At 36.4% G+C, this 14,991-nt stretch overlaps 1 protein-coding gene and 1 long non-coding RNA gene across 2 annotated transcripts; one reads left to right on the top strand and one right to left on the bottom strand.

Moving 5' to 3' along the window:
• The first annotated feature begins 661 nt into the window (after window positions 1-661).
• On the top strand, window positions 662-9,397 carry LOC149534343 (uncharacterized). The gene is made up of 2 exons (XR_016357843.1): window positions 662-733; window positions 8,204-9,397. It is a non-coding gene; the product is annotated as an uncharacterized LOC149534343 (long non-coding RNA).
• Window positions 9,398-9,800: 403 nt separating this feature from the next.
• LOC149534342 (chaperone protein dnaJ 11, chloroplastic-like) lies at window positions 9,801-11,599 on the bottom strand. Its single transcript, XM_089806756.1, has one exon. It carries the CDS (start codon window positions 10,826-10,828, stop codon window positions 10,259-10,261), a length of 570 nt encoding a protein of 189 aa, XP_089662882.1. The 5' UTR covers window positions 10,829-11,599; the 3' UTR covers window positions 9,801-10,258.
• Window positions 11,600-14,991: the final 3,392 nt, after the last annotated feature.

Genomic DNA, 14,991 nt, shown 5'->3' with positions numbered 1-14,991 from the left:
GGTTAAAAAAATTCAAATAAAATATTCAAAGCTTTTGATTATGAAATAAATTTGTTGGTTTATATTTGACTTTTTTTGTCAAAGTTAATTTTAGGAGAAAATGATAGTTTCTTAAATTGTGTATTAAATAGATTTTTAAAAGCAATCTTTTGATTGGACACTAGATCAAAAGTGAGTCTAACATCCAAATGATTTTTTATCAAATTTTGCAAATTATTCTTAATTCAAATTTTAAAATCTATGGAACAAATTTTTTTTTATGTACCTTCATTTTATAAAGACAAATAGATTGCACTCATCTTGATTTATTTACTAATGTATCAGTCCCTGCTTTTTAAAAAGGTAGGGAACTAAAGTTTTCGTTTTATCCCCCAATTTATTTTTCCCTACTAACATCGATCATATTGTAAATTTTGAGACTAAAATACAATATGCTAATTCCAAATTTTCCATTGGCTGGAACTATTTTAACTAGAGTTTTAGTCATTTTCTAGAAATTAATATTAGACAGAAAAAATAGGAATTGGTCAGCAAAGTTGTTGAGAATTAAAGTTCATTTGAGCTGTGTCAAACACGCAGAAGAAGGAAGAGGGAAGTCGGCGGAAAAAAAATGCAATAAATATGGTTGCAGCACCTACATTGCAGGTAGATTTAAAAAAGTGGATTGCCTTTTAGTTTTAGCATAAGCGGGTAGCAGATGTTGAAGATTCAGAGTTGAAGCGAACAACATAAGGTATGTGTTGATGTTTTCTTTCCTCTTCTTGTGATTCATTAACATGCAAAAATTCCCATTCCTATGAAAGGCTATTTGGATGCTTCAACTGATGTATTTTTTCAGAGAGTTTTTTCAAATTTATGGTTGAAATCCTCAAACCCAAAAATGAAAGTTCAAAATGCCCTAAGAACATTGCAACCCTTGTCTGAATTCAGTTATCGCAGGACAAACCCAAAAGACTTTCTACATTTGGAAACTGGGAAAATCAAGCGTCCTTCTGATGGCCAAAGCTTTGGTAAATTGACAAAAATTTATAAAGTGTCTTTCCTTGGGAGGAGGCGTTAGAAGTTGTTCCACTGCATTTTCCCAAGATGCTCCGCCATTCAAATTTATGCTTTCAGACCTTGCAATTAGTCGATGACAATTTGGAGTCATTTCAGAAGCTATTTAGAAGTTTTCAGTCATTTCAGGCGAAAGAAAATAGTTTATTATGCTCGATTTTGATTTTCTCTTCTCTGCCACAGGCATATATGCAGTCATTTCAGATTTGGGAAAAAGTTTATTGAGTTCGAATTTGTTTTCCCATTCTCCCCCACAGGCTGGGCACAAATGGAATTGTTGACATAAATTTTCTCTGCCAAATAAAAAAGTCATGGCAAATGGAATTGTTTACATTACTCCTCAGCCAAATACTTTAATTCCCATCATATAGGACATAATTTAATCTTTAGATAAAATGATTTTTTACTTATATTTGAATAAATCTGTAAAAAGAATTAAATAAATAAATATATACATATATAAATATAGCTACATTAGATAAAATCATTTTTGAGATTTTTTATTATGAAAAAAAAATTATTTGGTGTGAAATATTCACAAAATACTCGTAGGGCTTGTCTATCCCTTCTATAGGCTTCATGGTGGACGGCCGAGTCCCTATTCATAGTAGGGCAAGCATGATGGATTTATTCACTGCAGTCCGTCATCTCCCAGTTGTTCCCGATTCATGATGGGGACAACCTAAACAATAGGGGCAACCTTATTTACTACCAGAATGCCGGGAGGCAGGAACCACCTGAACAGGCACCCTTATCTTCTAGCTTAGGAACATATGTAGCATTAGCCGGTGGTCCGTCCGGCCTTACTATCTATAGGCCCTTACTATCTATAGGCCTTAGAATAGTAGGGGCCATTGGTAGTGCCTGTCCCTTACCCACCCATGTTACGTATAAATGAATCGAGAAAGGTAGGGGCAGTGCCTATATTTTAGTGGGCAAAGTATGGTTGGGGTTCTATACGTAACATGCCTTGTCCCCAACCTTCGCCTATAAAATGGTAGGGCCCTACTATAGATAGGCGTGACGGGAACTATCTATAGTCGTTGGGCAACAATAATAAGAAACTCTTCACCTAAATTAATTGTTCCGGGTGGCCAGGTAGATTAGTTGTTGTGGGTGGATATAGTTTAGGGGTACCTCAGGTAGTGATTTATTGGGAGGGGTGCCCCGGTTGCCCCCGTCGGTGTGAGTATCTGTCCCTGTCTGTCCGTGTTTAGGCAGTGGAGCCCTACTATTATAAGCGGTAGGGTAGGTAGTTGGGTTCAGGGGTTGCCCTCCCAGGTTGCCCCCGTCGCTCCCATGGCTCCCTGCTATAACTTGTTCGTTCCCTACTATTATAAGGGGTGGGGAGGATAGGTAGCGGCCCTCGGCTGGATGGGAGGCTGCCTGCCTGTCTCCTCGGAGTGAAGCATCGTTCCGTCCAAGAGAGAGTTGGGTTTGTCTCTGGTCCCTCCGTCCTTGGTTGTTTGTTTGCTCGGTGTTGAGGTTAGGTAGCGGCGTTCGGCTCGATGGCGCGGCAGAATGACATCGATGCTTCAGAAGCCTTCGCGACCCTACTATTCTAATGGCAGTGAATGGGCCTGCAAAGAGAGAGAAAGGTTGGGTTTGGCTTCTTGGTTCCAGTGAATCCAACTTTTGCTGGAAGATTCTATACGTAACATGCCTACTATACTCCTGCCTTTGCTAGTGGTACATCTGTATCTCTATCTGGCCATATTATGTAGTGCTGGCCTATAGAAGAGTAGGGTGAACATCAAGCTATTCACCTCAAACAGCATAATATTCCTCTCGCCTTATAAAGAATAGGGCCATGTGGTTATCCTTAGTTGGTTATCTAGGTGGTTATCCATATGTGCATGTGGTGGTTAGTTTCCCATATTATGTAGTGCCCCATATGGTGTTCGTGTTCTACACTAGTTTAGGCCATCAACAGGATATACTGAATCTACTACTGGGTCTAGGTAACCCGCCCTAGCCCTTGCCGACTCTGCCCTTGGATAAAATGAAAAAAAACACAAAACTGGATGGATCTGCGACTCGATCTGAAACCTCTATAGCTGGTGGTGCCCATAAAATTGTAAGGCTAGTGGATCCCTATAGAATGGTAGGGCTGACTCTGGATCCCTATAGATAGTGGCTCATCTGAGAATAGATAGTTGGCACCCCCGGATGGAGACGAGGAGTCCCTTCCCGTCCCGACTCAACCGCAAACAAAAAGAGTAGGGGCCATATTATATACGTGATAGCAAGCCCGCCCTATTATTAGATTATTCTCAACTGGCACCCCCCACCATTCTATAGGCTAGCAGGCGCCTGCTAGAATAAGGGCCACGGAGGGAGGTCCGGTGATGAAGGAAAGCGTTTCTACCGGGCCGCCCCGTCCTATTCGGCAGTTGGGGAGGGAGTTTACCCGCCCGATGGACGGCACTTTATGGTATGGCTGCTCGACCCCTACAATCTCTGACGAATTACTAAATAGACAGGGACAGACACGTAGTGAAGTAAAGGAGAAAGGTTAGGCGTCAACCCAGTGTGGGAGGTGTTGAGATGAATAAAGAAGGGGCAAAAGTTCCATCTCCATTGAACCTCTAGACTCTAGCTACAAGCTTAAATTGTTACATCACCGCTGGCATCTGACAAGTTAAGTTGATGAGCAAGCACCAAGTTAAGTTGACCCAGCATCCGGACCAGTAGCACCAAAGAGAGAAGCAGCAAAGGTTGCAGGAGAGGCAAAGACACCATAGGCAGAGTCCCGTCCCTTACGGTTCGATAGCCAGAAGTAAGTAGCAACCAAGACGGGAACAGGAGCAAAACGAGTAGTAGCATATATAGTTCCATACCTGGCCCCACCAAGAGCTTGCTTCGATATCGATAATGGCAGTGAACCACCTGATAATGCCAGTGAACCAAAGCCAGTAAATGATCCAGTGTATCCAACTATTTATTACATTATGATGCGCTAGAAAATTATATCAACTTTCAATCTAATCATATCAAGAAAAAAATTAAAAGAATTAATTAATTTATCTAAAATATAAAATAATAATTTTTTTTACAATCTTTTGAAACATGAACAGAGTGATAAAATAATAATTTTAAATTTCAAACTATTATAATAATATTTAATATCTAAATAATTATATTTCAAAATATTCAATAATTCAGACAATATAACAATAACAAAAATTCATATAATCCATTAAAAAAATTATAAGTTAAAAAAAATTATGGAATAAAGTTTACAATTGTAATAAAATAATATCTATGTTCAGACCTGAACAATAGTAATAAAATAATATCTTTAAGTTTCTTAACTATTATAATAAAATTTAAGTGATTCAATCTCTAAATAAATGTTTTTCAATATATTCAACAATAAAAATCATTCATAATTTATTCACTTTTCAATTTAAGTCAATCTCTTTTCCAAGTCTATCACTTCTATCAACTTACAAAATGCGCAACTCCTAATCTTTATACAGTTCTTAAATTAATTGATCCCTCAAGATGACTTTTAGAAATGTTAACTGTAATAATAATATAAATTATTTTAAGATAATGAAGTATTATTTAGCTTTAAAAGAAATGGACTATAAAACACAAAACGAGAAATAAAAAAGATTGGTGAATTAGGTCACACCACACAATCTGATCACGCTATAAGATGTGTAGTGAAAGCCAAAGCGGACGGGATAAAAGTGGGATGAAATAAAGAACAGTGGAATAGGTTGGTGGCCTCCCTTCAAAGAGAATTCAGTTAAAAACTGAGATGGTGATAGCCAATAAATTTGAATTCGTGGAGATCAGCTATAGTTCTGTACATAACAAAGATAAGGAGCTAACTTGCAAGAAATTAGAAAAGTACAGCGGGTCAAAATCCTGATCATTTAAATCCTTGCCTGATTAGAATTCATCTAATGCCGTTGAGCTCCTCGATTACACTTGCCTTGCACTTCAAGTCAATTCCAAAACATTAACATTTCATTTTTAACAGCACCATTCACCATGCTTGTGCGTCACGTAATAACCCATTTTAGATGTCCGATTTCTCCACTTTATGAAGTTCGCTGATAAATTGTTTCTAAACTAGATTCCATTGGGAGATTTTTTTTTTGGAACTTTCTAGAACACATTCCCTGATGTGAATCGAGAACAAGGGAAAAAACTAATACAGAAATAATTTAACAGTGACCCATAATTCACTTCTCACATAAAAACCATTTCAGATATCAGGTATCCACAATCTGAATAAAATAATAACCATTTCAGAATATCAGGTTTCCACAATTCGTACAGATGTGTTTCTAAATTAGATTGCAACACGCAATCCATTCAAGGTTAAGTCAATAGTCTTATACACTTTTGATGACGTTCTTGAATAGATATTTCGCTAACCCATCTTTATAACTCTCTTATTCACAAACATAGGCACTCATTTATTTCTCTTTATGTCTATTTTATTTGACACCTCTTTACCATTCGCTCATATATATTAATATATAATTTCCTCTATCTCTTTGATTTATTCTATTTATGTACTCTAACTATCTATCTATCTATCAACTATCCATCTATCATCTAATATATCTTTATCACTCTTTATCTTGATCTCCCTCGTCAACTCTTACTATTTCTCTCCCTATCATTGTCGCTTTCTTTTTTGAGCTCCTTTCATAGCTATCCTCAACTTTGATATTCAAATATGATCTATCTATCTATAGATTGTTTCTCCTTATGTTTCCCTATCTATTTTTATCACCACCAATCTTTTACCCCTCTTCTTTCTTTATATTATTCATCTTACTCACTCTCCCCATGTCCCTCTCACTCTATCATTATCTCTCATTATAATTATCTATACCTCTAACTATCATTTCCTATACAAAATGGACAACCTAGCTATTTGAAATCATGATTAAAAATCATATCTATCTCATCATCTTTATGTCTTCCTGTCATTCTTACTCTAGATTTATATATCTCTAATATTTTTATATCCATTTGTAGCTTTTTAATTCGTACATTCTCCCTATCTAGCTCCATATCATTTCCTATATATCTTTCTTATACACATATATATACTCTTTCCTCCATCCCTATCTAAATATCTTATCTCACCCCTCCCTTTACCATTCACCTCTTACTATTTATATTATGTTTGATCAATTGCTCTTTGATCTTCTATATGCATCTATTAATATAGTGTCTATCACCTAAATTATATTTATTCTACTTAGATATGAAAATAGACTTTATGAAAAGACTTTCGAAATCTTCAATAGATGTAAAATTAGATTCAAAAATCTCCAGCAACACTGATCTTTTTCATAGAAGTGTGCATTTTTTATTTCAGCCACATATATGCCCAAGTTTTAAAATATTAATATGTATTAAAACTACTAATGCGTGCATGTAATACTACTTTTTGATATCTAATAATCATATAACTAATTTATAATTTATAGAATATTATCAAACAACCAAATTTAAAAATATTTTTTAAAAAAATATACATATTACTGAAGTAAATAATTAAGGAGGAGAGAATTGATATGATTCAATAAGAAGTAGCATAATTCTTTCTATATTTTAGATAAATATGAAATAGATAGTAAAGAACAGTAAAGAAAATGAACTTCAAATACTTTAATAATGAGTATTCTTACCATTCTTTCCTCACTTCTCAAAATTTGCCAGTCAAAATTCCATTTTTCATCATCCATCCGTTAAGTGGTGCATGAAAATTTAATTTCTGATCATTCATTAACTAACTTGCACGAACTTCATACCAGTAAACAAGATTGAAATCGTCAGATTTAATCTATGTACATAAACGGCAACTAAATGAATGGTCATTAAAAATCTCGAGTCCGTCCACCACGACATCATAATGGGGGCAGTTTCGTTCTATATAACTCTGGAGAAGCCGTTGGAATTTCAAGTCGAAAGCTAGTTGGGCTCTCTTTAAACTTAGTAAACTCATTCAGATCTTCCTGTGAGAATGAATAATTATTCATATAGGAATTTTCATAGAGCATGCTTCCATGCGTTTCAAACTTTTGACTTAATTTATTTATATTAAATCGTTAAAAAAATACATAAATTAAATAAAATTGTTAACAAAATATTTACCTATCATAAATTAATTTGTTAAGAAGAGAAGAAAAAAATGTGTGTATATGATCATCAAGCAAAAAGAGAGGTGAAAATTTATTAAGACAGAAAGGAATACAACAAGGAGCTCGATCGTGAGCAACAAGATCATCAAATTCTTGCACAATCTCAAAGGACAGTTGCCTCCTATCCCTAATATTCCAACCCGGATCATGACTAGATGCCCATTTGGCTAAACAATCAGCAGTTCTATTCCATTCACGAGGAATATACGTAAACCTAATGAACTGAAAAGAGGAAGAGAAGAAAAGAATCTGCTTAACAACAGTGGCCAGCTGCCAACTAACATCCTCAAGCTCTTGCGAAGAAAGCATGTTCACCACCACCTGGGAATCAGACTCACAGATAATCTTACTCCATCCCCGCAAGCAACATTGTTCCACAGCATATAAAATAGCCTAAGCTTCCATGAGATTGTTCGTATAATCACCTTTATGAACTGAGAAGAAAAATTTAACATCCTCAAAACTACAACGAGCCACTCCGCCAATACCAGCCGAAAAATGTGTGTATATGACTGAGAACCTGGGCATACATTTATTAGAAGATGGTGAAATAATTGGAAGACAATTAGGGGAAACGTAATTTCCATATTGTAGAAGACACGTATATAATATTTACCTTTTCAATGTAATGGCCTTCTTTTTTCTCTAAGAGCAGAGTTATCTAATTCCTTTTTCCAGATTTCCTTGCCTCTTATACACCACCTCGCTGAATGGATAGTCTTTGCGAAGGCTGGGCTTCTGGAAAAAGAAATGTGTTGGAGTAGACATATAAAAAAAAATGGTTGCAAATTTTGTCTTCTGTACTTCCAAGCAGATTGTCTGATGAAACTTGTCTACCGTGACTTGTTAAAGTTATAATAATGTACAAAGCTCATTTTAAAAGCTCTTGGCCGATGGTTTTACTTTTATAAATATAATTATTTAAAGAGAGTCACGGGCTAATATATATAATTTTCATGAAGTTGCAGGCATGTTTTTAGTTATTGAACTCATGTTGGATTTTTCATGGTGAGCAAACGGAGGATTATTTTATGGGCAGAGCAGGGGAAATTCAGAAAAAGATTTGGTGGGTGTGCAGAAAAAGGAGAAGTTGTGTAGATTGTGAGAAAGATAATGCACCGTTTGCGGCTGTGTCCTCTGTCCTCCATTGATTTGTTTGGTGCTTCTTGTATTCATCCTGACCTTTTCTAGTATTTTTTCCTGTTTCTGTCCTGCACATCTGCATTTGAAATCGTCTTTATACTACCACTTGTTTCTCCCAGCAAGCCCTGCTTCAAGACAAGTTGTAATATAAAATGTGACATAAATTCAAGAAAAGTTGTAATATAAAATGTGACATAAATTTGGGGATTGCTATGGATGTAGTGAAAATGCAAGCAGATGAAATCAGGTCTACAACAATGTCCATGTTGATTGCTAGGCAAAGTTCTTGCAGAGGAAGGCACATTTATATCTATGACCTGCCATTGAGATTCAACGCAGGGCTCTTGAACCACTGTGAGACTCTGATTTCATGGCTGAATCATTGTCCTTGTTTCACTAATCAGGGCATGGGGAAACCAATCGAATCCTATTTCCCCAATTGGTATCAGACACACCAGTATGTGTATGTTCTGGAAATCATTTTCCATTCTAGGATCATGAACCACCCCTGCCTGGTTTCAAACCCAAGGGCTGCAAATCTGTTCTACATTCCCTGCTATGGCGCCATGGATGTGATGAGATGGCATGACATTTCACGAAAATGTTTCTGCGCAGACGAGAGATGCATGCTCTTCACGACAGCCGACAAGGCCATAGTGTGGTCATCAATGGTTATGCTAAGGCTTTGAGCATGCATTTTCATACATGTATTTCCAGTTGTGTCTTTTTCGTCCGGATTTCACGGCTTCTCTTGCATCGTTTTACTCATTTCTCGGCGTCCGACACTACCGAGAAGTCGTACAATCCGGTGGGCAGTCTACCAGGAATAAGCCTATCGGCTTAAAAAGACTCCTAAATTGTTGCTACTCAATTCTCTGATGATCCATCAACAAAATGATAACGGTAATAGAGAGCAAGGGTAAAAAATGAATGCAGCAACAATTTCGCAGTGACTCATTACTCACTTTGTAGCATATAATAGATATCAATATACAAAAAGTTATTTTAAACTTATAAAATTTCCACAATCCACATGATGCTGTTCTGATAATTTCTAAATTAGACTCTTATAATTTTTTAAAATTAAAGTTTCAGTTCACATAATGTGCAAGAGATCATAAATTTTAAAAAATGATATATGATGCTGTTCTGATAATTTTTAAATTAGACTGTTATAATTTTTAACATTAAAGTTTCAGTTTACATGCAAGAGATCATAAAGAAAAGGAAATAATAGATCATAAAGTCTGATCCAGAACATTGATGTTGAAAAGTCGAATTTTTTAACATTAAAGTTTCAGTTCACATAATGTACAAGAGATCATAAAGATAAGAAAATGTTAAATCATAAAGTATGAAAATGTTAAATCATAGAATATGAAAATGTTAAATCATAAAGTATGAAAATGTTAAATCATAGAATATGAAAATGTTAAATCATTCATATTGAAAATTAGACACAATTCAGAACAGAAAATTACTAGTCCATCTGGCACAGAGCTGGAGATACCACCAAGAAATTGGAGTTATACAATTACAATATCACTAATTTTGGGCTCGTAGTTAATAAAATTACAAGATCACTAATTTTGGGCTACTACCTAAGAGAGTGTGAGTAGTAGTTAGAGGGAGAGTTTCATTATATTAACAGGATGCATATGACGATGCACAGGAATGGTTGTTATTTAGATTCATAACTGTGAATTCAGAGGACCTCTAATAAGTAAAACTCAGTTCTCAAGCAGCTCTGGCAGTGAATGTAAGTACGAGCATGATAAAAACGAAGAGCCAGATTTTGAATGTGAGAAGACATATGAACTCTACAAAGTTTTCAATGTGCAGCCAAATGAAGCAACCCTTGACTCTCATTCTCATATCCATTACCAACACTGGTCAGTCTCCCAATTGCTCCTCCATGAATAGGAAAAGCAACAAGGATTGACATTGGAGTGATCAAACGACACAATTCCAGTAAATTTGGCATGAATCCTCCTACTCTGAGGCGACCGCAGCCTCAACTGTTCATCATAGCGCTCCCTGGCGACTGGATCAGACAGCACAACATAGGCATCACGAATCTTAAGAAATGCCTGGGTGAAATCCTTCAATTCGCTCTCCATGGCTGTATCCGGGTGCCATATCTTTGCTGATTTCCTATATGCCTCTTTTATATTCTTCTGACTGGCATCCTGCGGTAGCCCTAAAAAGTCATACAGCGTGTAAGTCTGCAACCCTCCATTTCTCATAAACAGCTTGTCCTTAGCTCGTTCACAGGTAGCTGCCTGCGCCGTCCATCTGCCGCAACTTCTTATTCCCCTGAAATTTAACCCTAACCGCAAAGCAGAGCTACACTTGAAAATATGCCCCGGCCTAACCCTCATGTGGGGTTGCTGAGCAGATATCCTGCATGGCTCATTTCTAGCGGCGGAAAACACCGAATACGCAGCCATTTCTTTAACCAGCAGACTCAAAAACTCTATATCGCCTCCAAAATCCAGAAATGCGAAACGATTCAACGCAAACGATTACATGCAGACAAGGACAGCCATTTATTTCTACTTAACAAGCTAAAGATCTCAAAACCCAAACCAAGAAACCCTAAAGTCCGCGTCAGAGTAATTATACGCAACCATTCCTAAAATCTTTCATAATCCTCTAAACCCCAGATAGCCTAGGGTTTCAATGCTGCAATTCGACAGCCATTCCAGACAAACGAATTGAAATATTTCAAAACCATCTAAACCTTAAATCTCGCGAAGCCTCCATTGCAGCCATTCAGTATTCATCACAGAAGGGAATTTCTCGGCATTTTCAAAACCCTACGAACTCAAATAACTTCAAAAATTTGCAATGCACAAAACAAAACCAGGGGTTCTGCGCGTCACGTTTTCTCATTTCAACACCGCCATTTAAATCCAATGGGATAAACTGGTAAGCAACCGTAATAACAACGACAATCATAACGAGGAACGTATCTTTGAAAATAATTGAATTTGGTGGCTGTCATGGAACATTCCGCATCCGAAACGGGCCAATGCTTAGCAGGTAGACGTGGACCCATGAGCATTCCGCGAATCCAATTGCTTGCCTGAGATGAGCTTCTAGAACATCTGCTTTAGCGCACGACACACGCACCACACCTAACAGCAACCTAACACCAGACATTTTTGCAGTCCAAGACACTTACGTCTGTGTCCTCACATTACTCGAAAACCACACCTTTGAATAGCCCAATTTTTATTCGGTTAAATTTTAGATTCCAAAGTTCAGAATCTAAATATTTTGAGAGATAAATAAAATCAGGTTTTCGATTATTGGCTTGTTTTTTGTCCATATGTTTTTAATTGTTAGTGAGGTTGTAATTTCATAAAGTTGCAGATCAATTTTATTTTTTTTGCGGGGTCATTTAATATTTGTAAAACTTCAATATTTATTTATGACTTTTAGATATTATGGAAATTATTTTGGTGTTATAGGACTTTATTTGGGAGATTTAGTTATCTTTTCCACAGATTTTTGGGGTAAACATTAATTTAGATTTTTGTTTGATGCAAAAGCATATAAAATCTATAAGATTAAAATTAATCTTCTAAAAGTCAAGAGAGGTATGGGGTCTTCATTTGAATCTATTCAAGCTTAACTAATAATCAAAATAATTAATCATAACAAATCATTTTTTAGAATTTTGGTTGGACTCAAATGAACAATAATAAATTTACTATTATAGTTTTTTATTAAAAAGAAAAATTATTACTAAATGCTCTACTTGCGAAAATGCCAAAAGCGAAGATTTCAGTCAATTATCCAGGCCCGAATCGAGGGCAGAGGAATAGCAAGAGACACCTCATGAATTTGTGCGCTATTGAAATAGTGAGGCATGGATGTTCTCCAGCAAACCGAAGTAAAACTCATAACCTAAAATATGGAAAGACAGATGTGAGGTTCGATGTCCCCACAGCCAACAGATTTGAGGTACTAGATAAATCAGCAAACGAATCGATCAACTTCCGTCAGAAAGGAGGGCTTCAAAGAGTGAAAATTAATTTGGAAGCTCCTTTTGGCTACAAAGAACAATTAGGAATTCGTCCCCAATTACCTATCTTCACGGTAGAACAACTCGATAACCAGATCCGGGTTTTCAATATGACCAAGTATGTATATCCAAATTCATTCAAAACTGAGCGCCTGTCGGGGTGCACCTCATTTCCTCCTAGTCTTCCAAATGGCAAATCTGATTTTAAACCAACTTCCCCCCCAACCTACATACCTCCTCACAGACAGCATATCTATACCTCCCACTCTTCTGTCCCTAATAATTCTCCCAGTTCGCCGTGGTCAAATCCCCATGATAAATCGATTCACATCACCATTGATGATGTTGAAAATTCTTGGTACGACTGTCTGAAGAAAGGGATCTTTGCAATTTGGACTGGTCCTTCCAAAGATATCCATCCCCTAATGGAATGGCTATCAGGCAACTACAAGGAGCAGGTAAGTATTTTTCACCATTATGGAAATACATTGTTTTTAACGTGTGAAGAAGAGTCAGTTAAAGATGAATTTATTGCTGTCTCGGAATGTTTTTTTAAAGGTTACTATGTCAAATTTGTAGAATGGTTTCCCAATTTCCATATTGATAGGGTGGATTGTATGATCTCGTTATGGTTTTCCATGTTGTCGCTTACTCCAGAGCTTTGTGATGTTGATATTATTTATGAAATAGGCTCTACAATAGGGAAAGTTATTGCTATTGATGCTTCCTTTTTTAGCTATAACAGTGTTAAAATTCTCATTAATCTTAATATCAATCATCCTTCAGAGTTCCAAAAGAAAATTATTACCAAGAAAGCTTCTTATGTTATAAGCTTTCAAGCTTATAAAGGGAAGACCATTGATATCTTAAAATTTGAAATTTCACATAATAACAGACTTGAGGTCCTTCCCCTTACCTTGGACTTTAGGAACAAATTTCTAGGGCTGAGTTCTAAGTTAGTTAGAAGAAACAATAATCCAAGAAAATGGAGCCACCATCCAGAAATTCAGATCGGTCAAGATTTTCAGACAAGATAGAGGGCTTCATTGAAAAGCATCATTTCAGATAGGACAGAAGGCACACTATTAGCCTCAAAAGCATACTTAATAGAGGATACGAGAGTAATGAAGATTGGTGTCTCCCCCAAAAATGATAAGGAATTCAAGGGAACAGGAAGTAGTGATAATAAGTAGAAGACCAATAAAAGTGGATTTGATGGTATAAAGACTCAGCTCCCAAATGTCAGAAGAAATAGTACCAGAGAAATGAAAGAGCCAACTCTTAAACAGCACAAGGAAATCAAGGGAACAACATTTCAAGTAAGCAAAGATCAAATGAGAGAGAGATCCTTGACCCTCTACAAATAGAACATCCAGAAGATATCCAAGAAGATCAAATAGAAGAGCTTGAAAACCTCATACTATTCTCTTCATGTAGGTTCAGCAGTGTCCATAAATCTCAAAAGGATGAAAGCTCCCCAAATCAAAATCAACCTAGGCCAGAGGAAAGAGTGCTAGAGAAACCTATGGAAAAGAACAAGTTTTGGCAAACTCCAACAGCTACTTCCAGCTCACCATTTACTCCTATCAATAGACTTCAGTATCAAGGCAAAGACAGTGACAAAGCAACTATGGTAACAATTAATGAGTTACAGGAATTTTTGGAGAAGGAAAACTTCTCAGACACCAGTAAAACTGGTTTAGATATGTCAAAGGCAGAAGAGGAAAAGTTTAATCAGCTCGTTGATGAATTAGTCCAAGCTTTCTGCCTTGAAGATTGTGACAATACTTCAGCAGTTCAGAAGGAAGAACTCATTCAGAGAATCCTTCAGTTAGGGGGGGAGAACTACACTCATGAAGATCTTAGAAGAGATATAATAAACATTCAAATGGATGATTTGGCAATAGATGCTACCAATCAAACGAGTTTAGCTAAACAGATTATATCAGAAGTTGAGCTTAAGGACCAGGAAAAGTCTTTAACAAAAAAAAATGATATAGTGCAGGTAGCGAAAGTTAACCTGGATCAGATAGGTATCTGCATGTTCCAAGAAGGACCTAAATCTCCAAATTGCGGCAAAGTAAAGGGCAAAAGAGGCAGGAAATCTCTAAAGATACTTAGAGAAGCAGAGGGCCTCAGTAAGGAACAGCAGAAGATAGACCAAATTTTGCACAATGGGAAGGGGAAGTACCTTCCCGAACAGGTATGAAGATCACTACCTAGAATGCTAGGGGTCTCAACACCCCTAGCAAAAAAAGGTTATTAAAAAATAACCTAAAAAAATTTAATTCTGATATTGTTCTAATTCAAGAATCTAAATTAAATTCTATAGAAATAGATAAGTTAAGTAGGATGATTGGAGTATGGCGATCCACATTTCAAGAATCTTCAGGGGCATCAGGAGGTCTAGGAATCCTCTGGGACCTAAGGAAGGTTAGTTTTAGTACTCTTAATAGTTCTAATAACTCGATTAGCAGTAGGATTCAAAGCTTAAAATCAAACCTCAATTTCAATATCATTAATGTGTATGGTTTGGTTAGTAATACTGATAAAAAACTAATCTGGGAAGAAATCGGTCAA

The sequence above is a fragment of the Cupressus sempervirens genome, chromosome 10, assembly GCF_028749045.1.
Source record: "Cupressus sempervirens isolate cs-2001-9-10 chromosome 10, ASM2874904v1, whole genome shotgun sequence".
NCBI lineage: Eukaryota > Viridiplantae > Streptophyta > Pinopsida > Cupressales > Cupressaceae > Cupressus > Cupressus sempervirens.
Note: the sequence above shows the minus strand (reverse complement) of the source record. Positions and strands in the feature narration are given on the sequence as shown.